This window comes from Centropristis striata, chromosome 7 (genome assembly GCF_030273125.1).
Source record: "Centropristis striata isolate RG_2023a ecotype Rhode Island chromosome 7, C.striata_1.0, whole genome shotgun sequence".
Classification (NCBI taxonomy): domain Eukaryota; kingdom Metazoa; phylum Chordata; class Actinopteri; order Perciformes; family Serranidae; genus Centropristis; species Centropristis striata.
In genome coordinates, this window is record NC_081523.1 from 33,774,761 (window position 1) to 33,801,609 (window position 26,849).

Sequence of the window (26,849 nt, forward strand, 5' to 3'; positions counted from 1 at the left end):
AAATATTATAAATATATTATTATTGATCAATTATGTAAGGAGTGTTATAATTTTGTAAAACATAGAGCTCATTTTAACTACTTAATATACTGTTAGGAAGTTTAATGGAAAAAAGTCCAATCACTTGAAAATGTATCATGTTTTTTATGTGAAATCTCAACCTGAAAATTAACTAAAGCTGTCAGATAAATGTAGTGGAGTAAAAAGTATAAAGTTAAATAACGTAGAAATACTCAAGTAAAGTACAAGTACTTGGGTAAATGTACTTAGTTACATTCCACCTGCTGGGATACAGGTAAAGTTAGTTATTTATAACAGGTGATAGAGCTGAAATCAGGGGTGGAAAAAGTAATCAGATTACTTTACTGCAGGAAAAGTACTAATACCACACTGTTAAATTACTCTAGTACAAATAAAAGCATTCAAAACTTACTGCAATAAAAGTACAAAAGTATCAAAAGTTATGCACCTTGTAAAAATATTATTGGCTCATTATTACTGATGCTAATTTTAATTACTTTATAAGCTGTTAAATTGATCATGTTTTTCATGTTAAATCTCGACCTGAAAAGTAACTAAAGCTGTCAGATAAATGTAGTGGAGTAAAAAGAATAAAGTTACATAACATAGAAATACTCCACCGAAGTACAAGTACCTCAAAGCTTCACATACTTCACTGAGTAAAGAAGGAGAAGACGAAGAAGACGGAGGAGGAGGAGGAGGAGGAGGAGGAGAAGAAGAAGAAGGAGAAGGAGAAGAAGAAGAAGAAGAAGAAGAAGAAGAAGTAGTGAGAGGAGGAATGTGAACGTGAACGAAACACCTGCTGCTGCTCGGTGCTTTAATTTCAAATAAGAAAAATCATCAGAAATTATTTACAAAACAGATCTGTGATTGCGAAAGAAGAAATACTGATTGGAATATTTATGAAATATTGCTGCGATCATGAAGTTTAAAAGTTGATTTGAGTCAATCAGAGCAGCCGTCGGTCCGTCTGGCGGAAAAATCTCCTCAACAGTCTTTTTCTGTTTTCTTCTGAAGAGTTTTTCTTGTTAAAAAAGAGGAAGAGTTCAGTTTGTTGCCGTGTTCTTTTCCTTCATCCTTCAAACCATGAAGACACTTCAAATAAAAAAAAAAAACTGCATTTAAATCAATCAGACAGAGATCACAGGTGATTATCTGAGGCAGAGGAGTCCAGAAAACATCCTGAAAAAACTAACTAAAATCTCCTGAAAAAACTCGGAAATAAATAAATCTATAACGGAAAATATAGAAAGTTTTCTGTTATTTTAACAAGTTAGTTGAGAATTAAACTCACATTAAAAACCAAGTTCATATCTGCTTTTATTATTCATTTTTCAGACTGCTGCAGGTCAGTAATCAGACTCCACTGCCTCAGGACGTCTACACCATCCAGAGAGAGAGAGAGAGAGTGTAAACCTGAACATGGTAAACTGTAAAAACACAAAGATTTCTGTAAACAGCAGAACGTCTCTGAAAACTCAAACCACAGAAATATTCAGGAATGTGACAGAAGAACTCTGAAGTCTGAGGATCAGAACCACAAACACTTTCTGACGACGTGATCCAGTTTCTAACAGAGCTGAGATACAAACCAGAGGCTGGAACCTGAGTTTTGAGAGATTTTGTTTCTTTAGTGGCTGTAAGAAACTGAACAGAAATGAAACAGACGACGCGAATGATTCTTTAAAGCACTTTTTCAACAGTTTTCCATTAAAGACTGCGACAGAAACACTGAAAGACTTCAAAGTGAAGAGAACTTTCCTGTTTGTTTCCTAGTGAACTCTTTCCTCCAACATCACCAGCAGGAACAAACATTAGTTTAATCCCAAACAAGTGAAGTTTAGACGTTTGTTCTGTCTGATCCTGGTGAACTGTGAGGTGTAATTCTCTCTGCTGCCTCTTGGTGGAGCTGCTGAGACTTTACTGTCTGGATTCACCATTAAATGTGCAGAAATGTATTTATTTATTAACTTTCTGCTCTGAAGTTTTCTGAATGAAACATAAAAAAAGCTGAACTTCCACAACTTCCTGACACGATATCCTGACACACAATCTCTAAATTTTTTGTTGTGATTTTGACTTTTTTTTCTGGTAATTCTACTTTTTTCTGAGGGCAGATTAACTGTTTTCCTTACAGTAAAACTTGAGATTGAATATAAAAATATTTAAAAAAAGAAATCATAAAAAAAAAAAAAAAAAGTAAAACCAAAAAATAAGTGTAAAATTATTTCCTTTCTTGACGTTTTTGTGGGGTTTTAATAATGTCGAGTTACTTCTGTAACTGGAGAGGATTCCTCACTTCTCTCATTAAATTCCTGTTATCTTTAAAACTGTTTTTTTCTTTTTTACATAATTATATTCCTTAATTATTGCCTCAAACTTGTAAAAAGAAAATCTTTCTGTTTTCTTTGTTTCTGAGTGCTCAAAGAGTCATTTCCACAGTAATCTGCATCATATTTCTTTGTTATAACCTTATAATACTATTTATTTTCTGGTGTATTTTGCCGTTATATTCTCAGTTACAGTACTGAGAGCTAATGAGAGCTTCAGATCCCAGCCTCAGTCTGATACTTTCAGCTCTGATTCAGTTTGTAAAAGCTGCAGAGAAACTTTAAACTCTGTGAAAGTTTCCACGCTGCAGAATCTGCAACACGTCACACAACTAAACTACTTCATGCCAAAAATACTGCCAAGATCATAAACAGGAACAGAAACAACATGTGGAACATGATGCAAAAGAAACAAACAAATTAAATACTAATATATATATATACAGTGGTTTTAAACTATCTGTTGTGCTGGTGCACATTAACGTTAACGTGCATGATTATTATAACCACATTTTAACATTTAAAATCAAATAACTGTGTGCATAAACATAAATATTAATACTTCATTTGTAGTGTGGTTCAGGAACAGAAACTTTGTGATCTGATTAAATGTAACAAAACTATAAAAAATGTATGAAAAGTTATTGAGATGTGAGTTTCTGCTGATTAAAACGCATTAAAACTCCTTCAGTCAGTTCAGAATCATGATTCTTCCTGTTAGTGATGAATCTGAACATTAACACAGTTTCTGTATTTCAGTCGTTTAACTGTAAAAAACAAACATCAGAAGTCAAACATGAGGCAGAAACATGAGAAACTTTGTGAGGAAATAATGTCAGAAACTAAACCGGCCTCTGCAATTAAAGTTTGACTGAATAAACGTAACTCTGTCTGTTTGCTTGCTTTTTTAACAGTTTTAACCTCAAGAAAACCAAGTGAGTGAATCTTTACTTAAGACTTTTTTGTCACTAGATTTGCCACTTTTAATCTCGTAAATCTGCAACATTTTTCTTACAGATTTGCCACTTTAAATCTCATTAATATTCTACTTTTTTCTCGTAGATTTGCCACTTTTTTTTTCAAAAATCTGCAACCTTTTTCTCCTAGATTTGCCTCTTTAAATCTCATTAATATTATACTTTTTTCTCCTAGATTTGCCTCTTTAAATCTCATTAATATTAAACTTTTTTCTCGTAGATTTGCCACTAATCTCAATCTGCTACTTTATTTTAGATTTGCCACGTTTATTATAAATCTGCTACTTTTTTCTTGTAGATTTGCCACTTTTAATCTCATAAATCTGCTACTTTTTTCTCTGAGATTTGCCCCTTTAAATTCATGAATCTGCTACTTTTTTCTCTTCGATTTGCCACTTTAATCTCATAAATCTGCTACATTTTTCTCTTCGATTTGCCACTTTAATCTCATGAATCTGCTACTTTTTTCTGAGATTTGCCACTTTAAATTCATGAATCTGCTACTTTTTCCTGAGATTTGCCACTTTAATGGCATTAATCTGCTACTTTTTTATCTTACATTTGCCATTTTTTTCTCGAAATACTATCCCCTCCCATTTATTTTTTCATACTTGGCCCTAATAAGCCGTTGTAAAAAACCTCCTGGTTATCTCACAGCTCATGTGAATGAAGACGCCTGGTCGCTCCTTGTGCTTTAAGCTGCAGATGATTCTTTATAATAACGCCTTGATTTTTAAAATGCAGCTCAGAAAGCCAGAATGCACCGGTGCAGAATGATGTGATAAAGAGGCGTTTCACTCCCTGAAATAGGACGCAATGTGGATGTTGTTAATGTTCGTTTAGAGCTGCGAGTTGTGTATCTGTGAGAATCTATTTGTGTAATTTTTTTTATGATATACGATACAAAATCAAAGTTCAAACTCTGACGATAACGCTCGTTTTTACAGTCTCCTCCTACAATTAACACTGGACTTTTGGCGATTTTTAAAAAGAAAACAAACCTTTCATATCCACCAGATATAACAGTGTTGGTGGTTTCAACTGGAGAGTAAAATCGCCTTAAAACCGCTTCAAAGTTTGTTGACACTTATTTCTACATGTATTGATGATGTAATTTTTACGCTCAAAAATCATGATGATTTATTTGACCTTTGACCCCAAAAATGTAGTTCCTGCAATCTGGTTTTGCTGTAAAAGCTTCTTATAGTAATGCAGAAACAGAGTGCAGTAACTATGATGTTGTTGTCTTCTTTCAGCTTTTATATTTTGTATTCAGTCGATAAACATTTTCAAATTGATTTTGTTATAAGTGTGTTTGAAGGTGTTTAACAACTCTATTCAAAGATTTGTTTATTTTAGACTTAATATTATAAAGTAATGTTATATTTTAGTCTTTATATAATTTTATCTCACTTTTTTACTTGATCACTATCTAGGTAATAATTTCTCTATCAAATAAACTTATAATTTCTATTATTCTTGTCTTTACTATTCAACACAATGGAGAAAAACAAGTCTACACTGGATCACAGTCAAAGCAGACCATCTACTTTAGTTTTATATTAAAATTTGTAAATATATCCAAAGCAGACTGTGGTAAGTGAACTGCTTTGGTTTTGAGTTGGATTTTGTAGTTACTGCAATTTTTATATAATTATTTCTTTGAAATAAAGCAAAATTAAAATCTAAAACTTTGTCACAAGGTAAAACAGACATCAGAGAGTTCATTTTTAGTTTCAACCAAAAATGTAGTTACTGCAGTAAGTGTGGATACGTCTAAACACTGTTTTTAACTTGTATTTGTTTACATTAGAGGTATTTCTAATATGATTTCTAAGTGGATTCCTGGACGTTGATGGATGGTAGATATTTTATTTATATTTTCATGATGTCACATGATAAATAATGTGTGAATCGTTGAAGTTGTAGTTTCTCATGTTTCTGCCTGACTGTGTTTGCTGATTGGTCAGTTGGCACTCGTGGTTAAACGTTACTGGTTCTGCTCTTTCCTTTAGCCCCGCCCCCTCCCGCCGGGCTGCCTTTACTCTCTGACTTCCTGGCCGGAGAGTTCTGACAGGCGGCGCCCGACTGACTGTTGTTGTTGTTGTTGTTGTGGTTTGTGTTCCCGCTCAGCGTCTCCATGATGGAGCGGAACGCCCCGAACGGACGCTTCCCCTCGGAGCTTCCTGTGGGAGTCCTCTCCTTCCCATGATGCCCTTTGGCGTGCTCCGTCTCCTGCGTGGTGGTGGCGCTCTTGTGCACCTGCTCGTCGAAGGTGACCCTGAGCTTCAGGTTCTGGGACGTCTTCCGGCGGGACGAGGGCGACTTCAGGGCGCTCTTGGGGCTGGTGGCGACCTTCTGGCCGTTGGCGGCGTCGTGGTCGTCGGGTGTTTTCCCGTCGGCGGCCTCGGGGTCGCTGGAGGTCGGCGACGGGTTGTAGCCGACGCTGTCCGCCGACTTGGAGCCGCTGAGAGAGAACGCCAGCTTCCTGTCGGCGGTGGAGGCGGAGGCGGAGGATGGGAGGTGCTTCTTCATCATCAGGTTCAGGTGATTGGACGCCGGCTCCTCCTCTGTGATTGGCAGGTGGGACGGCCTATCAGGGCGCAGCGTGCCGGGCTGACTCTTCCCTTCCTCCGGCGGGTAACCGTCCGAGTCCGACTCGCTCAGAGACCGCTGCATGATCTGTTTGAGTCTGGCCAGTTTGAGCTCCCGCCGCTCCACCAGCCCCGGCCGGCGGGGCCCCGTGGCCCCGGGGCCGCCCGCCGGGGGCAGCCTGTCCCGGGGACACAGCGAGTCTGACGCGTCCTTCCCCAGCAGCTGGCGCAGCACCGGGTTAGGCCCCACCCCTCCCTGACGCACCAACCAGCCGTCTCCTGGAGTCCCCTCCGCCGTCAGCAGCATCTCAGGCCACGCCTCCACAGAGGGCTGATGGGAGCTGGAGTCCATTCAGGGACACGAGGTAGATTCAGTTATTTAGCTTTTAAATGTCAATGTTGTTATTTCCTTTAACCATTTCTACCACTTAGACTCTCACTCCTGCTGCTTCTAATGCCAGGACTACATACTGATACTAATCAATAAGTAGTAGTAGTTATTAAAAGTAGTACTGGCTTTTTACAAGTACTTTTACCACAACTGCTTTTTTATGAAACTACTGCAACTCTTCCTATTACTTCTTCTTACTACCACCCTCACCACTGCTACTTGTACTGACATAACTACTGCTAATACTACTTCATGTATTAGTTATTAATAGTAGTACAGTCTTTTACACCTGGTACTACAACAAATATTACTACTATTACTGCCAATACTGTAGATTGAATTTTTCTACTAATAAAAATACAGTACAAATACCTGCACATGTAATTAATTTCAGCTCATAAACAGCTGTAAGTCCAGCTAATATAATTATTTCTAAATCAAAAAAGTCAAAAAAAAAAAGATATAAAACATTGTTATAAACTGTAATTGTTTATCACAGTAAGTGACGCAGAATAGAGTGGAAGTCTGCTTGTTCAGGTGAAGGGCTTGAGATGTCTCACCTGCAAACCAATCACGCTGCTGCTCATATCTGAAGCTTGTAGTGTAATAATTCTTCTCAGTGGAGGTGAACATCATCCCTGTCCTCTCTCTGCTGACAAATATCACTGTTCTCCAGCACCAACACAGAAACGCTGTATTCTTACACTCTCGTGTATCTTGGCTTCTACGTCTCACGTTCTATTTGTTGGGTGATTGAATTCTGTGTGTAAAGTGAGCGCTGTACGTGTGTGTGTGTGTGTGTGTTACCTGGGTGACCTGGAAGGCGTGCCCTCCCCCTTGTTGGGCTCCATCAGCCTCTGCAGCTGTTTCTGCAGAGTGATCCTCTCTGCTGCCTGTCTGCATCACAAACAGACACAAACAGGATCCAGATTAACATAAAGCTTCTGAAAACAGCTGACAGCAATGTTACTAGTTTGCAATAAAAATAGGTAAAAATAAGTCATTTTACTGTCTGTAAAGAGGAGACTTGTTGGTCCTCATAGAACACATATTCAGTCAGATATCTGGAGGTCAGAGGGCCTCTTTAAAATGGCCAGGCCAGCTTCCCCTCGCTACAGATGAACATAACTTTGGAGCATTATTTCATCTCCTTCCCAAGAAGATATCACAACATAGTTGGTACCAGTGGATTCATTAGACCTCCTAGTTTCGGTACCAACAGTATAAAGAGTGAGCGTGCTGCAGCAAGTCTCAGAGGAAGAACTTATAAACTTACAGAGATGATAACAGAATGAAAACTTCTTCAACTCATTAAAGGCAGACAGGTAGAGAAACTTTTTACAGGTTAAATATTTAAAATACTTACGACAGAAATATGAACTGTGAGAGTAACACTAAGTGATAAACTACAAAACAAACAGTAACAGTGACAGTGACTTACTCATTGAGCTGTTTGGTGAGTTTGACCACCTGCGAGGCCAGAGACATGCAGGTTTCCACGACAACCAGGTAGCGGGCGCAGGTGGTGTGACCCTGACGCTCAGCACTCTGAGAGGGACGCTCACCCTGCTGGTTCTGGACCGTCACGTTAGAGCCGTACTCCACCAGAGTCTACACACACAGAGACACAAAGACACACACACACACACACACACACACACAGAGACACACACACAGACACACACACAGACACACACACACACACACACACACACACACACACAGAGACACACACACACACACACACACAGACACAGAGACACACACACACACACACAGACACAGAGACACACACACACACACACACACACACACACACACACACACATTTACACAGAGACACACACACACAGACACACACACATATACACACAGACACACAAAGACACACACACATTTACACAGAGACACACACACACACATATACACAGAGACACACAAAGACACACACACACACAAAGACACACACGCACACAAAGACACACACACACACACACACACACACACACACACACACACACACAGACACACACACACACACACACACAGTTAAACCTTCATTGCTGTAAACCGTCTCAGAAACTTTATTTCTTCCACTTTCAGCTCTTTCATTAGTAAAATGTTTCCCGCTCGGCTCCGCTGAGAGAAAAAGCAGCAACTTTATCAGAATCACATCATTAGGGATCAGTGTTTTGATTGTCGGCGGGGCCGGCCAACAGGAAGCAGACGGACCGATAAGATCCGCCTCTTTACTCTGCAGACTGAAGCTCAAACAGCAGCCAAAAACACTCTGCTTCCTCTGCAGCAACACACGGAGACTGAAGCAGCAGCTCAGAGAATTAAAGGCTCACATGTGGGACATTTTCATCATTTAAATATTAAAATAACAACATTAATGGCTGCTTTAAAACAGGTTCTGTATTACTGAGCTGCAGGTCAAGAATACAGTCTTTCTACTGTTTGTTTTGGCTGTTTTAAGTGTATTTTTTGGGCATTTTAGCCTTTAATGGACAGAACCGACAGAGTTAGGGATCAGCTGCTGCAGCAACCACTCAAAGAATTTTGTCTCTATTACTGTTTTACATCATTTGCATGCAGTGTTCTGTGGTATGGTTTCTGTAATATTCTGGATCACTTCCCTGCAGTATTGACTGTTTGTTTGCCATCTCATATATCAATAAAAAATCCACTGTTAAAGCTCCATCAGTCTGAACACTGGAGTTGATCTATGTCAGATTGACCTTTCATGCAATTATGAAGGGAGTAAATGTTTTGTGCACTTTTTTTAAACATTTGACCCTTTAATGTTTGATATGAGCTTCATTATTTCCTATATACGTGAGAAAGAAGACAAGTAAAACTTCAGAACGTATCTCTAAAGTCACTTTTATTCTTCAGTCTGTATAGAACCTTTGATCCTTTAGGCTGTGAGTGTTTGAGGGTAAATGTGCTGAGAGGCGACGGGTCACTAGTGGAGCAGTGAGAGTCACTCACCTGGATGCAGGTGAGGTGTCCGTACTGAGCCGCCACGTGGACCGCCGTGTTCCCGTTCTGGTCCACTTCGTCCAGAGAGATCGCCTGTTCCTGCATGAACTGAAGCAGCCACAGCAACACCTTCTCCTGCAGGGAACCAGGGACAGAGAGAGTTTTAATCAACAACATGATCTGAGACTCATTCTAAGTTTTTCTTCATAAGATGTTTCAATGCTGGATGTCCTGAATTTAGAAAACATTTTAGATGCTGTCTTTTGTTTTCCTTTTTCTGACTGGAGTCACTAGAACTATCTCCTACTGAACACCTCAAAGACAAAGGAAATGATCAAATGTCCGCAGGTTCAAGCCCCCCTCAGCCAGTGAATACCTGTGGGGTAGACATGGAGGTGGTGCCAAGTTATAAGTATCTAGGTGTATACCTGGATAATAAGTTGGACTGGTCCCTAAACACAGACGCTCTCTACAAAAAGGAGCAGAGCCACCTCTTTTTCTTAAGGAAGCTCAGATCTCTGGACATCTGTAATAAGATGCTGCAGATGTTTTATCAGTCTGTGGTGGTAGTGTGTTGTTTTATGCTGCAGTCTGCTGGGGAGGCAGCATCAGACACAGAGATGAAGGCGGTTGGACAGACTGGTCTAAAGAGCTGGTTCTGTGGTTGGAGCCAGGTTGGACACACTGGAGGAGACGGATCATCCAATACACAAAACCTTTATGGACCAAAAAAACAGCAGTGGACGGCTCCTCTCTCTCTGTTGCAGGATGGAGAGATTCAAAAGATCCTTCGCTCCTACAGCCATCAGGCTGTCTCATTCTAACAGATATAACAGACTAACTGAATTTACTCTCGGGGATAAATAAAGTAATTTTGAATTTGAACTGAATTCAATTGAGTGTCCGCTGCTTGTTGTAAACAAATGGAGGTCACTAAGTGAACACATACTGCTGCAACACATACACACTGTACTGCTTCAGAGCTAACTGTTAGCCTGTTAGCCCTGACTGTCCTGCCTCTTAAAGGAGCCACGCCTCTCTTATAGAGGACGCATTATAATGCAGACTTTTTGTGCTATTTCAGTAATACTGCAAATGTTTGACAGGCAGTAGGAAATGCCAAAAAAGCCTCTATAACAGCCGTTTATATATATTATTTATGAAAAATAATATAATATTTATCTCAGTGCAATTTCTGTTAACAGAGCCCAAGAGCCTATTTTATTTGTTTTGTTTGTAGTGTATTTATGTTTTATTTATATAGCATGTATTAATATTTATTTTCCACATTTCACTTCCTATGTTTAATATTCTTGAGACTTAAAAGTTCATTGCAGTGGAAAAGGATGAACTCCACAATACTATCGTTTATCGTGATGGTTTCTGGGAAAATATACCATCCTAAAAAATTATTTTATCGTGACAGGCCTAGGTATTTGTACTGTTGTGAATGAGAGAGAGAGAGTGTGTGTGTGTGTGTGTGTTACCTGTCCGTATCGTGCAGCGTAGTGGATCAGACTGGGATGTTCTCTGGTGCAGCTCAGCTCAGCGATGGCCTCCGTCTCACTCACCATCCACCGCACACACTCCAGGTGACCGTTCTACACACACACACACACACACACACACACACACACACACACACACACACACACACACACACACACACACACACACACACACAGTAATTAATCTGAGTGAATAAACAACGTTTTTGTTGATAAGAGCCAATCAGGGCTCAGCTGCCGGCTTGTCTCCAGATAACACACTTCCTGTCTGGCAGCCAATCAACAGGCTGGTTTCCACGGACACAGCAGTGGTTTCAGTCCAGAGGCTCGTTTTTTAAAACATCCTGAAGTCAGATTTTTTTAATCTCAGCCCTCCATCTGTATGACCTCACAGCTCACACATGTTTTCTTTTCCCTGCAGGAACAAATGTTTCCACCTGCAGACGCTAAATGCAGGAAACTGGGCAGCAGATTTTCTGCCATTCTGACGAAAATATTTACATCAAGATGAAAATATGGACGAAGCTGAAGCTGTACAAACAACATGCATGAATATTTATTATAACAGATGTGTAGTTGCGGATTTTCTTAATAATTTTAAGCTTCTAAAGTCTCTAAATCTTCCACACTGGATGGGTTTCTGCTCTTGTCTGCAATATATCAAATTTATATAAATCTATAAGTCCTGCAGCTCTATGGAATCAGCACAATCAGAACATCTCAAACATGTCTTTGTGCAGAATAACACAGTTAGAATGACCGAAATCAGAAAAAAAAGCTGAATTTATCTAATAAATTATTTTGAAGTGTCATGAATGTTGTTACAAACACAAAATGACCAAAAATTACGTAAAAAGACACAAAAAATATGTATCATACAAAAAAGACATAAAAAAATGTGTCCAGCCTCTCCTGTCCTCTCCTCTCTGCTCTGTGTCAACAGCCTCTCCTGTCCTCTCCTCTCTGCTCCGTGTAAACAGCCTCTCCTCTCCTCTCCTCTCTGCTCTGTGTAAACAGCCTCTCCTGTCCTCTCCTCTCTGCTCTGTGTAAACAGCCTCTCCTGTCCTCTCCTCTCTGCTCCGTGTAAACAGATTCTCAGTAAATATTTGTCATGTGACCGTTGGTCTCAGCAGAATCAATCATGTCTTCACAGTGTCTCTGAGGAGCAGAATTTAATGTTTTTAACAGGACCTTTTCCACATTTTAACACAAGTTTTGGTCACTTTTTCTAACAGAAACACACACACACACGTGCGTACCTTGACCCCCAGACCTGCCGGTGTGAGCTGCTGGTTGTTCCTCTCGTTGAGGCCGTCCTCCCCCATCAGGGAGGTGAGGTGCTGCAGACAGTCAGCGTGACCCTGACAGGCTGAGATGTGCAGCAGGTTGTTACGCTCCTCGTCACGGATCAGCTCCAGGTTATCTGCTGCCAGGTGAGGCTGAGCAGGAGAAGAAGAGGAAGAGGAGGAGGAAGGAGAGGAGGAGATGAGGGGAGGAGCAGGAGGAGGTGGAAGGACAGGAGGAGAGGAGGGGGAGGAGAAAGAAGGAGAGGTGGAGGAGAAAGAGGAGGAGGAAGGATAGGAGAAGAGAAGGAGGAGGGAGAGGGGGAAGAAGGAGAGGAGGAGGAGGTTGAGGAAGGAAGAGAAGTAGGAGAAGGAAGGAGAAGAGGAGTAGGAGGAGATGGAAGGAGAGGAGGAGGAGGAGCAGGAAGGAGGAGGAGAAAAAAGAGTAGGAAGAGAGGAGGAGGAAGGAGAGGAGGAAGAGGAAGAAGGAAATGAGGAGGAGGAGGAGGAGGAGAAGAAGAGGAAGGAGAGGAAGAGGAGGAAGGAAGAGGAGGAGGAGGAAGGAAAGGAGGAGGAGGGAGAAGGAGAGGTTTGTTAAAGGTTAGATCTCCTCCTCCTCCTCCTCCTCCTCCTCCTCCTCCTCCTCCTCCTCCTCCTCCTCCTCCTCCTCCTATTAGTCTCTGACTCACCAGTAGGGAGATCTGTCCCTCTCTGACAATGTTGATGATGTTCTGGTTCTTCTTAGTCTCCTCGTCCACCTCCCCTCCTGCTCCTCCTCCTGCTCCTCCTCCGAACCCCCTGGGCCCTCCTCCTCCTCCTCCTCCTGGGGCCCAGGTCTTGGAGCCGTCCTGCCTGCCCGTGCTGGCCCCTGGCAGGGGGAACATCATGGCGGGGCCCCCGGGAGGCTCCAGGCCCGGCCGCTGGCTCTGAGAGTCGGGGTAGACCCTCGCTGACAGCAGCTTGTCTGGAACCAGATCAGATTAAAGACGTTATTATTAAACTACCACCTTATTATTAGACATTGTAGGTAAATAATAATCATTACAGAAACAGAATTTCTAGAAATTAAAGTAATATATTATTCAAGATCAAAAAACTCAAATTCTACAAGATAAATTGGTCATTTTATGACAAAAAGTCACAAATTTATTTTGTTTAACGTATTTTATTTATTTATTTATTTATTTATATATACAGACTAAAAAAATCATATTTTCTGTATAATTTCTCCATTTTGTAATATCGTCAAGAATACCCTGAAATATTGTGATAATCTTGTTGTACTCTTGTATTTATTCCCTGTTAACTTCTTATAAATGCAATTCTCATTCTCAGATAAGTTCTGACTTTTTTCCCTCACAATTTATTGCTTTATAATCTCAGAACATTCAAGTTTTGCCTCATAAATTTTATAGATTTCTCCTTCTTGTAAACCACTTTAATCACAGAGTATCAGAAATACTCATAAATCTACCAATGAGTTTTTTCTTGTTAATTTACCACTTTATTCTCAGGTCATTTCTTTGCTTAATAATCTCGGAGAATATAAATTTTTCTCATAACTTTTTGAGTGTTTTTCTTGTCAATTCACCACTCTAATCATAAGGAATATCAGTTATTTCTCATAATTTTTAAAACTTTATTCTAGTTTTTTCTTCACCCCAAGCTCCATATTTAATATGTTTTTAACCTGATATCCTGTAGTTTATCTTTGTGTCCTACCTGCGTCAGAGAAGGAGGAGAGGGACGAGGAGCAGCTGAGGAGTCCGGAGGAGGAGAGCAGCTCTGACTGGTAGCCTCCTCCGGCCGGGGAGCGGTGCAGGTGGTGCAGGTCTGGATCCATCGACTTGGACTTCCTGAGGTCGGACCACTTCACCGGAGACAGGACGCAGTACTGCAGGAGACAGCAGGTCAGAACAGTGGGATTTAAACACATAGTTCAAAGAGAAGCTGAAATCATTCTGTGATCATGTTTATTGGATAAAAGGTTCAAGTAGGCCTGGGCGATTATATGATCGCGATAAATTTCAGATCAACAGAAAGACCGAACATGGAGCTAAACGTGGAGCTGAGGGCAGAGAAATAGATGTCAGCCATGACTTGGAGAAATAAACCAGGGAGGAACAGGTTAATGTTGGGAAAGAGCAAAGGAAATTATCATTTATCCACCATTTAATCGAGAGAAAACTAACATTCACGGCACTTCACACACAGGTCTGGTGCATTCAATAGCGGTGGAACAGCTATGGTGCATTCAAGAGCGTGGGACATAAGAAAACTTACAAAGAAACAAGTTATTACTGAATAGAACTTAGTTCAATAAACAAGTTGACAAACATTAACAGCGTGGGCTTTCTAACAACAACAAATCTCACAATTTGTTTATTTTGGGTCTTATACCTGCAAAAACACTCTAACACTGTAAAGTAGTTCACTGTGTTACTTTATATTATTCTACATTTGTTGTACTGTTGAGTCAAAATTGTTTTTCTATTTTTCTATGTTCATCTTATTTAATTTGCTTTGTTATTTACTTCATATGTCAATAAAATATTGAACTAATCTCTAGTTTCTTCAGTTTACAGTACAAATGCTTTAAAACTGTCAGTTTAAAACTAATATAAAAAATCGTGATAATAATCGAGATCGTAATATGAAAAAATATATTGTGATAATTTTTTTTGTCATATCACCCAGCCCTAGGTTCAAGTAATAAAATAACTTTACAGATAAAATTACATTTGAGACAAATATTTTTTGTGGAAAACGTTTTAGACCAATATTGCAATTTATATTTACATTTTTTGAGTCTGTATTTTTTCTGAACTCTAAATATTCTGATATTTCTACTATTTCACATACATATATACTTCTATTTCTCTCTATGCTTGTTGGATTAACTAATTAATGTATTTATGATTCTGATTTAATCTTCAATTTGTTTTGTTTTTCCATTCAGCTGGTGCAACAAATTACATTTTGCTCCAAAATTTAAAAAAAAGTAATAAAGTGTTTTTTCCCCTGAAGCTTTATATTTAAGTCTTTAAAAATCTGACATTTCCAGTTTAAACTGTGTTTAGTTGTTTAGTTTTTTTAATTCAGAGATCCAAAACAATCACAATGCCAAACACTAAATTTACTTTTTTATAATTCTTCTTGTATAAATTGTTAATATTTGTTATATTTCTCCAGTTTTGTATTGCTTTTGAACTATATATTGTTATTTTATTGATGCTTCTTCTGTTTCTGCTGCTGTAAGTTACTGTGAGACTGAGAGAGGAATATTATTTAAGCGTGTGATTGGTTAATAAATAGTGTGAGTGTGTGTGTGTGTGTGTGTGTGTGTGTGTGTGTGTGTGTGTGTGTGTGTTACCGGGGTCTGTGAGCTGCTGCTGCTGCCCAGGCTGTGAGGCTCTCCGTGGGGCAGCGCGGCGCCCTTCAGCCCTCCTCCTCTGCTCCTCTCCAGCGTGCCTCCGCCCAGGTTGCTGCCCGTCACCGAGCGCTTGTCGTGCGGGACGCGGGGCAGCGTGGACATCTGCTGGCTGGACTTGATGTAAGGCACGTCCAGGATCTCGTCCATGTCCAGGTCGTAGTGCTCCAGCTCCCCGAACAGAGCCTGGGGGTTGGTCCCCCCGCCGCCACCTCCTCCTACTCCCTTGGCCTTTCCACCCGGCCCCTCAGAAGCAGAGGAGGAGGAGGAGGCGTGAGTCTGTTTGTCAGAGCCGGGGTCATCTTTCCCGGCCTCCCCCGGCTCGCCCGGACCCGGACCCTGGACCTTAGCAGAGTCAGAGTCGGAGTCGTTGGTCTCCGGCTGGTGTTTGAGAGGAGAGACACGCTTCACCGGACGGAACTTACTGTGAACCTCAGACAGACCCGTAGGTTTGATTCCCCCACCGCCATGGGAGGAGACGCCACGGCTCCAGTTGATGGCAGGAGCTGAAGGAGGAGGAGCAGGAGGAGGGGGAGGAGAAAGAGAAGAGAGGAGAGGATTAAGGAAGGAAGGAAGGAAGGAAGAAGAGGAGGAAGGAAGGAAGGAAGGAGAAGAGGAGGAGGAAGAGGAGCAGGGGGAGCAGGGAAGAGGACGAGCAGAAGGAGGAGGAGGAGAAGGGAGAAAGAGGAAGAGGAGCAGGGAAGAGGACGAGCAGGAGGAGGAAGAAAAGGTAGGAAGAGGAGGAGGGAGGAAGAGTAGGAGGAGGAGAGAGAGGAGGAAGAGGAGCAGGGAAGAGGACGAGGAGGAGGTGAAGGTAGGAAGAGAAGGAGGAGGGGGAGAGAGGAGCGAGAGAGAGAGAGAGGAGAGGAGGAGAGGAAGGAAGAAGAGAGAGGAGGAGAAGGGAGGAGTAGGAGGAGGAGATGGAAGAGGAGGAGGAGGTAGTAAGCAATGCAGCTTATTATTTTATTTAAGATTTAAACATTAACGAAGTTTAAAAACATCAAATTCTGTTTTGATGAAGTTTGTTTATACTTTTCAAACTATTTCACAGACTTTGTATGTTTTTATACGTAATTTTTCACCTAAATGCATGAAGAGAAGCCGTAGACAGTTTCATCGTACATGAGTATAATGACAATAAAGATCTTTCTGATTCTGAATAAAGTTGCTCAGTTGCAGTGAAACATGAAGTTGTGTCCTGTGGGTTACCTGGTCTCTCCTCGGCCGGGCCATCGCTCCTCCTCGATAACTCTGGGATGCTCTTCAGAGACGTCACAGAATACTGCAGCAGCACAATAAACACACGAGAAGACAACTGTCAGAAAAACTGTTCACAGCAGTTCAGCAGCTGTGCAAAGACGTTATTTTTAGATATAAGTTCAGACAGCTGAAGTTTACAGCTGTGGAAATAAACCTTCCTTTCATGAAGGTTATAAATATTTTATGTTTGTATTTGACATCTATTAGTCTTCTTTTCAGATAACCATTGGGAAAGATTTTTTTTAAATCTCACTTATCTGGTTAAATAAAATAAACAAATGATTCAACATCATGAAGGTTTTCTTATATTTAGTCTGTGAAAACCATGGTTCCTTTAAAAAAAAAAAACAACAAGAAACAAATGCCAAAATTACCCCATTTACTAAAATGAGAGACAGATATTATTGAAGGTTTTTGACATTTCCAACGCTCCTTGAATGCATCATCTCTGTTTGCTTAATGTTGTGGGCCAAATTGATCCATTTCAGAATTCAAAAATCTAAAGTATTTTGTCATTAAAAAATATATATAAAAATGCAAAACAAAAATTTTCAAAAACTAAACGTCATGTAAAACAATTGTATTTTATATGTAGATCTTTCTTATGTGCATTAAAAAATGTTTTAACGTGAATTATCCTCATTGATCCTGATCGGTGAGAGGTAAAGAACACCACTGCACTAAATATTGAGATGGTTAGTAATGGAGTTATTAACGAGATATAAACAATGTTTATTTGGATTTTTTGGATGCTTTCTGACACTATTGAATAAATAAACATGCCCAGAGTTTAACGAATGCAACAGGAGCGTTAAATAAATCTGCACTTGTTTTAAATGTAAAAAAAATTAAAAACATATCAACTAAAGAAATGTCCACTGGTTAACAGAAAACTAAAGTTAAAAAAAAAAAATTAAATACTTTTTGCCAACTGAACAACATATATCAGCAGATGGCAGCATTGACTCGTTCCTGAAAAGAACAAAAACGTGTCAGCTAAATGTCTTCTTTGTTTCTTAATCAGAGTCCTGCAGGTTTAGTTGACAGTTTGTTTCTTGGTACTGACCGCTGAATCATCAGAGAAGTCGATCTCGTCCAGGTCCAGGTATTCAGGAGCCTCCATCATCACGCCGCATCATCAGCCTCACACCAGCTGCACACACACACACACACACACACACACACACACACACACACACACACACACAGTTACACTGTCAGAACACACACTGAAGAGTAGAGATACAGCATGGCACCATGATATTTTGCATGGCAATATTATATCAATTCATGGCCGCCAAGTGTCAATATTGGGTTTTCCGACTGTCGTAGTGGGCTCACTGGAGATACTGGTATCATATGATACTAGAAGATCTGAGGAATCTATAGGAGGAGGAGGAGGAGAAGGAGGAGAAGGAAGAAGAGGAGCAGGAGGAGGAGAAGGAAGAGTAGGAGGAGGAGTAGAGTGGAGGAGGGGGAGAACAGCAGGAGAGTGGAGGAGACGGAACAGGAGGAGGAGGAGGAGGAGGAGGAGGAAATGGAGGAGAGTGGAGAACTCAGAACTGAGAATTTTCTCTTATTGATATCTTTAATTTTGTGGAAACAAAATGCAGTTAAATAGTTAAAACACAATATATTGTATCACAATAGTCACCATATCGCAAATATGCTCAAAATCGCAATAATATTGTATCGTGACTCAAGTATCAGGATAAAATCGTATCATGACTCCAGTATCGTGATAATATTGTATTGAGTATCGGGATTAAATCGTATTGTGTGGCCGATACGCTGATTCACACCTCTACTGTAGAGAAACTTTCAAACTGTGGAGAGAATTTATTCTTCTGTTTTGTGGATATTTTCAGTTTCTGACTTTGAAGAGAATCTTTGATAACGTTCTCTGCAGCATCATTTCCATCAAAATGATGAATAAAAACTCTTTCTGCTTCTAATGATCAGCAGGAATAAAACCCAGGAAGCTGCTGCAGGAAACTGAAACTTTCTGACTGAATACAAACTGCTTCTCGCTGAATAAAAGAGGAAACTGTGGAAACAACAAATCAGAGTTGAGCAGCTGAACAAAAGGCTGAATGTGAAGTGTGTTGCTTGACTTGTGAATGTAATCCTGCTCTGCTCTGCTCTGCTAGAGGTTTGATCTGTTATAGCTTCAGAGGTCCTGAGCTGCTGATCAAAGGCAGCAAACAGCAGAGAATCAGCTGATCAGAACCACTGAGCTCCTGTTTGTAATTAAACTGCAGAAAACAGCCAATTAATCAGCTCTCATTCATCATAATAACATGCTTGTTTAGTTGTTTAATGAAGCACAAACGCCAAAAATCTTTTCTCGCTTTTATATATTTATAAACTGAATGTTTTTGTGCTGATGTCTGATGTTCGTTCTGTGTATGGTCATTTTATGTCTTTTTGGTCATTTTATGTCTGTTTTGTTTCTTTTTGGAAATTTTGTGTCTTTTTTTGGTAAATGTATGTATTTTTGTGTCTTATTAGTAAGTTTGTGTCTTTTTTTTGGTAATTTTATGTCCTTTTGTGTGTTTTTGGTCATTTTATGTATTTTTGTGTCTTTGGTAAGTTTGTCTTTTTTTGGTCAATTTTTTGTCTTTTTGTGTCTTTTTTTGATAATTTTGTGTCTTTTTTGTGTCCTTTTGATAATTTTATGTCTTTTTTTTCTTTTGAGTTTTATCTGTGTCTTTTTGGCAAGTTTGTGTATTTTTTGTGGTCATTTTATGTCTTTTTTGGTAATTTTATATTTCTATAGACAGACATAACCTGCAGGAAACAGGGGATAGATTTCAGTTCAGAAGAGTTCTGGGCTCCATTTGTAGTCAGTTTGTAGTCCCAGTGGTTCTCACCAGTCGTGTTTGAGCAAACTTTGGTTTAATGCAGGTAAGAAGTCTGCATAACAGGCAAAAGGGCAGAACCCGATGGTCAAACAATGACCTTTAACCAAATCTTAGAAGATGATTTACACCTGACAGCAAGCGAGCGACAGACTATCGTGTTGTATCAGTCGTTCTTTGTCCGACCTAAAAATCAGCATCAGTTTAAGTGTACGCTCATTCTAACACATTTTTCTGCTGTTTTTTCTTCCTCTCAGAGAGTCCTTAACGACTGGGAATTAAAGCAGTTACAGCCATCTAATATCTCTCTTAAGACACCAGACTCCATTGACAAAAATGGCCATTTTACCATGCAGAACACAAGAGTTGCGGGTCCACTGCTGCCCTGATAATTTAGTAGGTTTGTTAATTTTGTTAGCTGCTGGTTAAAACTTCAAAGTCCAACAATAATATGAACTAACTAATTAATCAGGGTGGCAGCAGACCAGCAACTCCTGTAATTCTGCAGGGATAAATTAGTGTTTTTATCAATAGAGTCTGTGTAGAGAACACAGATACCGGCTTCAGTTGCGGGCCTGCTGCTGACCTGATCGGTTGGTTGGTTGTTTGGTTAGTTAGTAAGTTAGTTGGTCAGTTAGTTGAAAATTGGTTTAAAACATTGAAGTCACACAATAACACAAACATACTAATTGATGGAGGCAGTGGTAGAGAAGCAGCTCCTGTAAAATTACTGTTTTTGTCAATGGAGTCTGGTGTTTTTGAAGAGAGCGTAGATGGACGTGACGGCTTCAGTTCCCAGTCAGAAAGAGCTGTCTGACAGCAAGACGAAGCAGGGAAAATGTTCAAAATATTGCATTAATATTATAACTGATATCGATTCATTAGGTGGTAGTTGCAAATTGGTTTAAAACATCAAAGTCACACATGGACAAACTAATTGATGGAGGCAGCAGTAGAGCAGCAGCTCCTGTGTTCTGCAGGGTTAAATTAGCATTTTTGCCAATGGAGTCAGGTGATTTTGAAGTGAGCGTAGATGGATGTAACAGCTTTCGTTACCAATCGGAAAGACCTGTCTGAGAGAGACATAGAGAGGTGAAAATATTCTACATATAGCATACACTTAAACTGATATTAGGTGGTTCTTTTTTAAGTGTCAAAATGTGTTTTGCAGCTGCTGTCGTACACAGCTCAGCTTCTGTGCCGGTTCTCCTGCCTGAAAACATACTCACTCATACAACCCAGTTTCCAAAATCCACCATGGTTAACCACTGGGACTAGCTAGTTTACTGCCACTTCTGCCATTTCACCAGAAGTTACAACCAAAATAACTTTTACAGCACCAACGCATGAGAATGAGATGGAAAGAGATTTGTTGGATCTGCTGGGTTGGAACAACAACCTGCAGCCACACCGAGCCCTCCACGGATCAGTTTGACTCCCCTGGATTAGAAGAAATGACCTTTCTCACATCTCACGGTGCTAATCGGACTACGAGCTACAGGACGTGGCCCAGATATCTGCTGTTGCCCCAGAATATAAAGTCCTGACCCCCCCAGAGAATAAACCATCATCAGGCCCACAGATGATTCAGATTCTGGGAAACTGTTGTGTTGTTTTCTGTATTCTCAGATGAATGAGAGGATCAGAGGAGCCAGCTGCTGCTGCCTGCAGAGCTCTCACGTCATCAGGTGCTGCACCTACAATCACATCCAGATGTGCTGAGCGTGCGTTTACTCACTCAGGGCCTGTTCTCTGTTCAGGACAGCCTGAGATCTCTGAGTGTAGGATCTGAGAGTCTGAGATCTGAATGAAGGATCGGAGAGTCTGAGATCTGAATGAAGGATTGGAGAGTCTGAGATCTCTGAATAAAGGATCGGAGAGTCTGAGATCTATGAGTAAAGGATCGGAGAGTCTGAGATCTGAATGAAGGATCGGAGAGTCTCAGATCTGAATGAAGGATCAGAGAGTCTGAGATCTTTGAGTAAAGGATCGGAGAGTCTGAGATCTGAGTGAAGGATCGGAGAGTCTAAGATCTGAATGAAGGATCAGAGGTCTGAGATCTGAATGAAGGATCAGAGGTCTGAGATCTGAATGAAGGATCGGAGAGTCTGAGATCTTTGAGTAAAGGATCGGATAGTCTCAGATCTGAATGAAGGATCGGAGAGTCTGAGATCTGAATGAAGGATCGGAGAGTCTGAGATCTCTGAATGAAGGATCAGAGAGTCTGAGATCTGAATGAAGGATCAGAGAGTCTGAGATCTCTGAATAAAGGATCGGAGAGTCTGAGATCTGAATGAAGGATCAGAGAGTCTGAGATCTCTGAATAAAGGATCGGAGAGTCTGAGATCTGAATAAAGGATCGGAGAGTCTGAGATCTGAATAAAGGATCGGAGAGTCTGAACAGGGTCACACAGTGATTTAAAAACAGCTGTTCTGCTGGAGTTGTTTGGTTCTGGTCGGGCGTGTTTCACGGTTATTTCTCTGCTGGTATTTTAAGACTTTTCTTTATGTTTTTAAACTGTCAGAGTCACAGGATGTTCAGAGAGCTTTCATGTGAGAGTGGAGCTGTTTTCAGAGCGTGTGGGAGCCACCGCACGACTAAACCGGTCAAAGTATAAAAAACCTCTGATTGCAGCTTTGCAGAAAACAGCCGAGTCGAACATCCTTGATAACAACTGTTTAAGACTCCAAAATATAAGAGTGAGTCAAGGAAGAAAAGGAGGAGGAGGAGGAGAAGGAGCAGGAGGAGGAGGAGAGAGGAGGAAAGAGAGGGGAGGATAGGAGGAAGAAGGAGAGCAGGAGGAGGAGGAGCAGCAGGAGGAGGGAGAGGAACAGGAGGAACAGGAAGAATAGGAGGAGGAGGAGGGAGGAGACAGAAGAGGGAGAGGAGGAGGAGGAGGAGGAACAGGAGGAGGAAGAGAAGGAGCAGCAGGAGGAGGAGGGAGTGGAGGAAAAGGAGGAGGAGCAGGAGGAGGAGGAGGAGGAAGGAGGAGGAGCAGGAGGTGGGGGTAATGGAGGAGGAAGAGGAGCAGGAGGAGAGAGAAGGAAGAACAGGAGGAAAAGGAGGAGGAGGAGGAGGAAGAACAGGAGGAAGAAGAGGAGGAGGAGGAGGAAAAGGAGGAGGAGGAGAGAGAAGGAAGAACTGGAGGAAGAGGAGGAAAAGGAGGAGAGAGGAGGAGGAGGAAGAACAGGAGGAAGAAGAGGAGGAGGAGGAGGAAAAGGAGGAGAGAGGAGGAGGAGGAAGAGAGAGAAGGAAGAACAGGAGGAAGAAGAGGAGGAGGAGGAAAAGGAGGAGAGAGGAGGAGGAGGAGGTTAGTGTGAACAGCTGACAGTCTGAGTCTTCCAGAGATGAGAGGTTGTGTTGGACCAGAGTCAGGAGAGGAGCAGGGAGTTTTCAGGAGGAGTCTCAGATTATGTTCTTTTCTACGCAGTGAAACAAGATCTACTGAAAGTTTCTCTGTGTTCTCTGAGGTCACGTCAGGTGGAGCTCTGAGCTGCTTCTCTCTCTACAGGAGGAGACGTCCTGAGCTCACTGTGGGGTTGCCAGGTCTGAGCTTCAGGACAGCTAAAATCCTCTCTCCTGATACTGATTATTTCATATCTCCATAACGATAGATATCACCATATAGTGGTTTTTGCTCATTCAAGAAAAATAATCTATATGTAATAATCACATGTTAAAAGCCTGATTTTATGTTCTCAAACTCAACCCTCTGAACCCCAACGAGCTGTTTCAGGGCATTTTTTGCTCTTTTTTACATTCTCCTCTCTGTGTCCTTGTTTCTCACTGCAACATATAAAAACACTAGAAAGTCCTGCAGCTCTATGGAATCAGCACAATCATGGCTAGCAGCGAGAACAACTCAAACATGTCTTTGTGCTGAATAAGACAGTTAGAATGACAGAAATCAGAAAAAAAGTATTAAGTGTCACAAAAGGCCCAAAAATGACACAAAAGAGACACAAAATAACCAAAAAATGACATAAAAAAGACACAATAGATATTGTAGATATTGTCATGTTTCCAGCCCCTCCTGTCCTCTCCTCTCTGCTCTGTGTAAACAGCCTCTCCTGTCCTCTCCTCTCTGCTCTGTGTAAACAGCCTCTCCTGTCCTCTCCTCTCTGCTCTGTGTAAACAGCCTCTCCTGTCCTCTCCTCTCTGCTCTGTGTAAACATGATCATGTGACCGTTTTAACGTTTTTTAACAGGATCTGTTTAGTGCAAACGCTTTATTTTAAATGACACACATAGAATAAAGATATTCTGAAACAAATCTCAACATTTTAACACAGGTTTTGGTCAATTTTTATAACTAAAAGGACTGTCAGAAAGTTAAAAAAAAAGTTTGGATGATAATTCCTGTTTTTATAGTTTCTTTCTACGATAAATGATAAATGTTGCCGACATTTTAAGGAAAACATAAACAGTCCCTCTACTGGGGTTCAGAGGGTTAATTAAGAACTTTACAATAAAAATATCAGCCAAAAGTCCTGAGGTCAGGTAACAGTCCAGCAGTGTTTTTAGAGGTACAGTATTCACACACTTAGAGAAAATCAGCCCTGGGCTCTGCAGAGGGAGATAAACAACTGGAGACAGATCAAATAAATAAACAGAACCATCTTTATATAGACTCTCTGTGTTTCTGTGATGCAGGCGATTCAGACCTGATTACAGGCTCCAGCTGCTCAGACTGGACCGACGCCAGCTGACGTCTCGTCATTAGTGTCGCTCACTCTGCAGGTCACACATTCACTCTGTTGGCACTGTTTATCCCACAGTAACAGGGAAACTGTCCTCTAGCAGTAACATACATACATATATATATATATATATATATATATATATATATATGTATTTATATATATATTAATACCAGCATGGATACCGATGAGACCTTTTTTCCCATAATAAACATGTTATTTGTAGAAACTTCACACTCTGACTCAGAGTTATAATAATTAATAAAGTAGTAATAATTATTTACTGAATTTAAACAGCAAAACATGCTTTATAGGACAAAAACTCAACTTCATAAAAATATCATAGTTTTTTTTTTCTGTTTTCTGTTATTGTTTTAACTGTTCTTTTTAGTTTCTAGTTGTATTATATAAATACTGATATTGTTACAGAAATTGTTCTTGTTCTTATTGATTTTACTTTCCTTAGTTTCAGCTGTGTTTTGTGCTCTTTTTTTTTTTTTTTTTACAATTTTTTAAATGTTTGCATATTTATATTATGATTTTAAGACAAATATATGTGCAACATTAGATTTTGTTACAGAGAAAATATTTCCCTTAAATAAAATAATATAACATTTCAACATGTGTGTGATTCTTCCTACATTTTACTATAAATAAACAGATCAAATGTGAGTTTTACAGAAAACATTAAATATATATAAACATAATTACCTAGTGCCTCTAAAGTGAGTGCATAAGGCTGTTATTCTTATTAATATCTGCGTATTATTACTGTTTTAATAAAGAAAATGTGTAAAACATTAGTCTTTAAAAAAAAAAAAACATTAAAACACCAACATGTGTGTGATTCTTGGTACATTTTGTTTTAAATAAACTGATGAATTGTAACTTACTGAATAAAATTTTCAACTAGAGTGTAAAAGGCTGATAAGGCAGTAAAAGACAATAAGTCCAAATTCTCTGATTTCAGCTTCTTCAATGTGGATATTTTTGTTTTTTGTTCCTTTATGACAATAAACTGAATATCTCTTTGGTTTCGTTTGTGGACAAAACAAGAGATTTGAGGACGTCATCTTGTGGTTTGGGAAACACTGATTGACCAAACAACTAATTGATTAATCGTTTAAATAATCGACAGATTAATCGATAATGAAAATAATAATGCTAGTATAGGGCGGTTATTCCTATTTATATCTACCTGCAATTAATGTTTTAAAGACAAAAATATGTGAAACATTAGATTTAAGAAAGTAAAAATATTTCCCTTAAATAAAAACACCAACATGTCTGTGATTCTTGCTACATTTTCCTATAAACAGATGAACTGTGACTTTTACAGGATAAAACAGTTACAGTGTATACATTTATATACATAATCTAAAGTTAGTGTATCAGCCTGTAATTCTTATTAATATCTGCTTATAAATACTGTTATAATGACAAAATATATAGATTATGTGAAAGAGAAAATATTTTCCTTAAATCAAATAACATTAAAACACCAACATGTGAGAGATTCTTGCTACATTTTCCTTTGAATAAACAGAATATTTGATATTCTGTGAGTTAGTGTGTGAGGATGAGCAGCAGACAGACTCTTAGCAGCGGATGAAGCAGATAAATGTGAGTTTTACAGGATAAAGCTGTGAAAGTGTGACAGCTTGTGTGTCTTTAGAGCTAACAGCTGATTTAATCCTGTGGTAGCAGCAGGAGGCTAATTAGCTCAGGAGGCTAATCAGCATCCAGACGAGCTAAAGCTGCAGCTAGCAGCTAGCCGGGATGGAAAAACCAGGTCAGGACACAAACGGGTCAGAAAGCGAGCCCTGCCCGGGATAAAGAGCCGCCGCCGGGCCGGGTGGAGGTACGGTACCTTACGGAGGTCAGGCAGCCGAGCACGGAGCGCCTCTTCGGCGGGTGGAGGAGCTAGCAGAGCCGCTAGCAGCAGAGCCTCTTGGATCCAGCTGTTTTTTCTCCTTCTGTCGCCTCGCTGTCTAAAAGCACAAAGACTTTGACATATGGGCTGCAGAGAGAGGAGGGAGAGCAGGAGGCCTCACTCTGACTGCTTTACTCTGCACCAAAGGAAGAAACGAGGGAAGAACTACAGTTTTAAGACTTTTAAAACAGTTTCTGTAGATTATTAAATAACAAAGCCAGTGGTGGGAGAAGGGGGGGAGACCAAATACCTATTATTATTATCATTATTATTAATATAATAATAATAATAATAATAATAATAATAATAATAATAATAATAAAAATAATTATTAATAATTATTATTGTAATTATTATTGTAATCATCATCATCATCATCATCATCATCATTGTTATTATTATCATTATTATGAATATAATAGTGATAATAATAACAATAATAATAATAATAATAATAATAATAATAATAATACTAATAATAATAATAATAATAATTATTATTATTATTATTATTATTATTATTATTAATAATAATATTCTGTAGATTATTAAATAACAAAGTCAGTGGTGGGAGAA

The 26,849-nt window shown here is 39.9% G+C and overlaps 1 protein-coding gene across 2 annotated transcripts; it reads right to left on the bottom strand.

Annotated features, from left to right (window-relative positions):
• Positions 1–808: 808 nt before the first annotated feature.
• Positions 809–26,334, bottom strand: sncaip (synuclein, alpha interacting protein). 2 transcript variants are annotated; one of them, XM_059336291.1, is made up of 12 exons: positions 26,211–26,334; positions 17,846–17,932; positions 16,729–16,801; positions 15,463–16,025; positions 13,812–13,983; positions 12,779–13,053; positions 12,066–12,245; positions 10,786–10,899; positions 9,308–9,433; positions 7,755–7,924; positions 7,121–7,210; positions 809–6,263 (listed from the first exon to the last, which is right to left on the bottom strand). In XM_059336291.1, exons 2-12 carry the CDS (start codon positions 17,903–17,905, stop codon positions 5,312–5,314), a joined length of 2,775 nt encoding a protein of 924 aa, XP_059192274.1. In that variant the 5' UTR covers positions 17,906–17,932; positions 26,211–26,334; the 3' UTR covers positions 809–5,311. The 2 variants fall into 2 exon arrangements, with proteins under 2 accessions (XP_059192274.1, XP_059192273.1); XM_059336290.1 differs by having other exon boundaries at positions 26,216–26,283.
• Between the last annotated feature and the right edge of the window lie 515 nt (positions 26,335–26,849).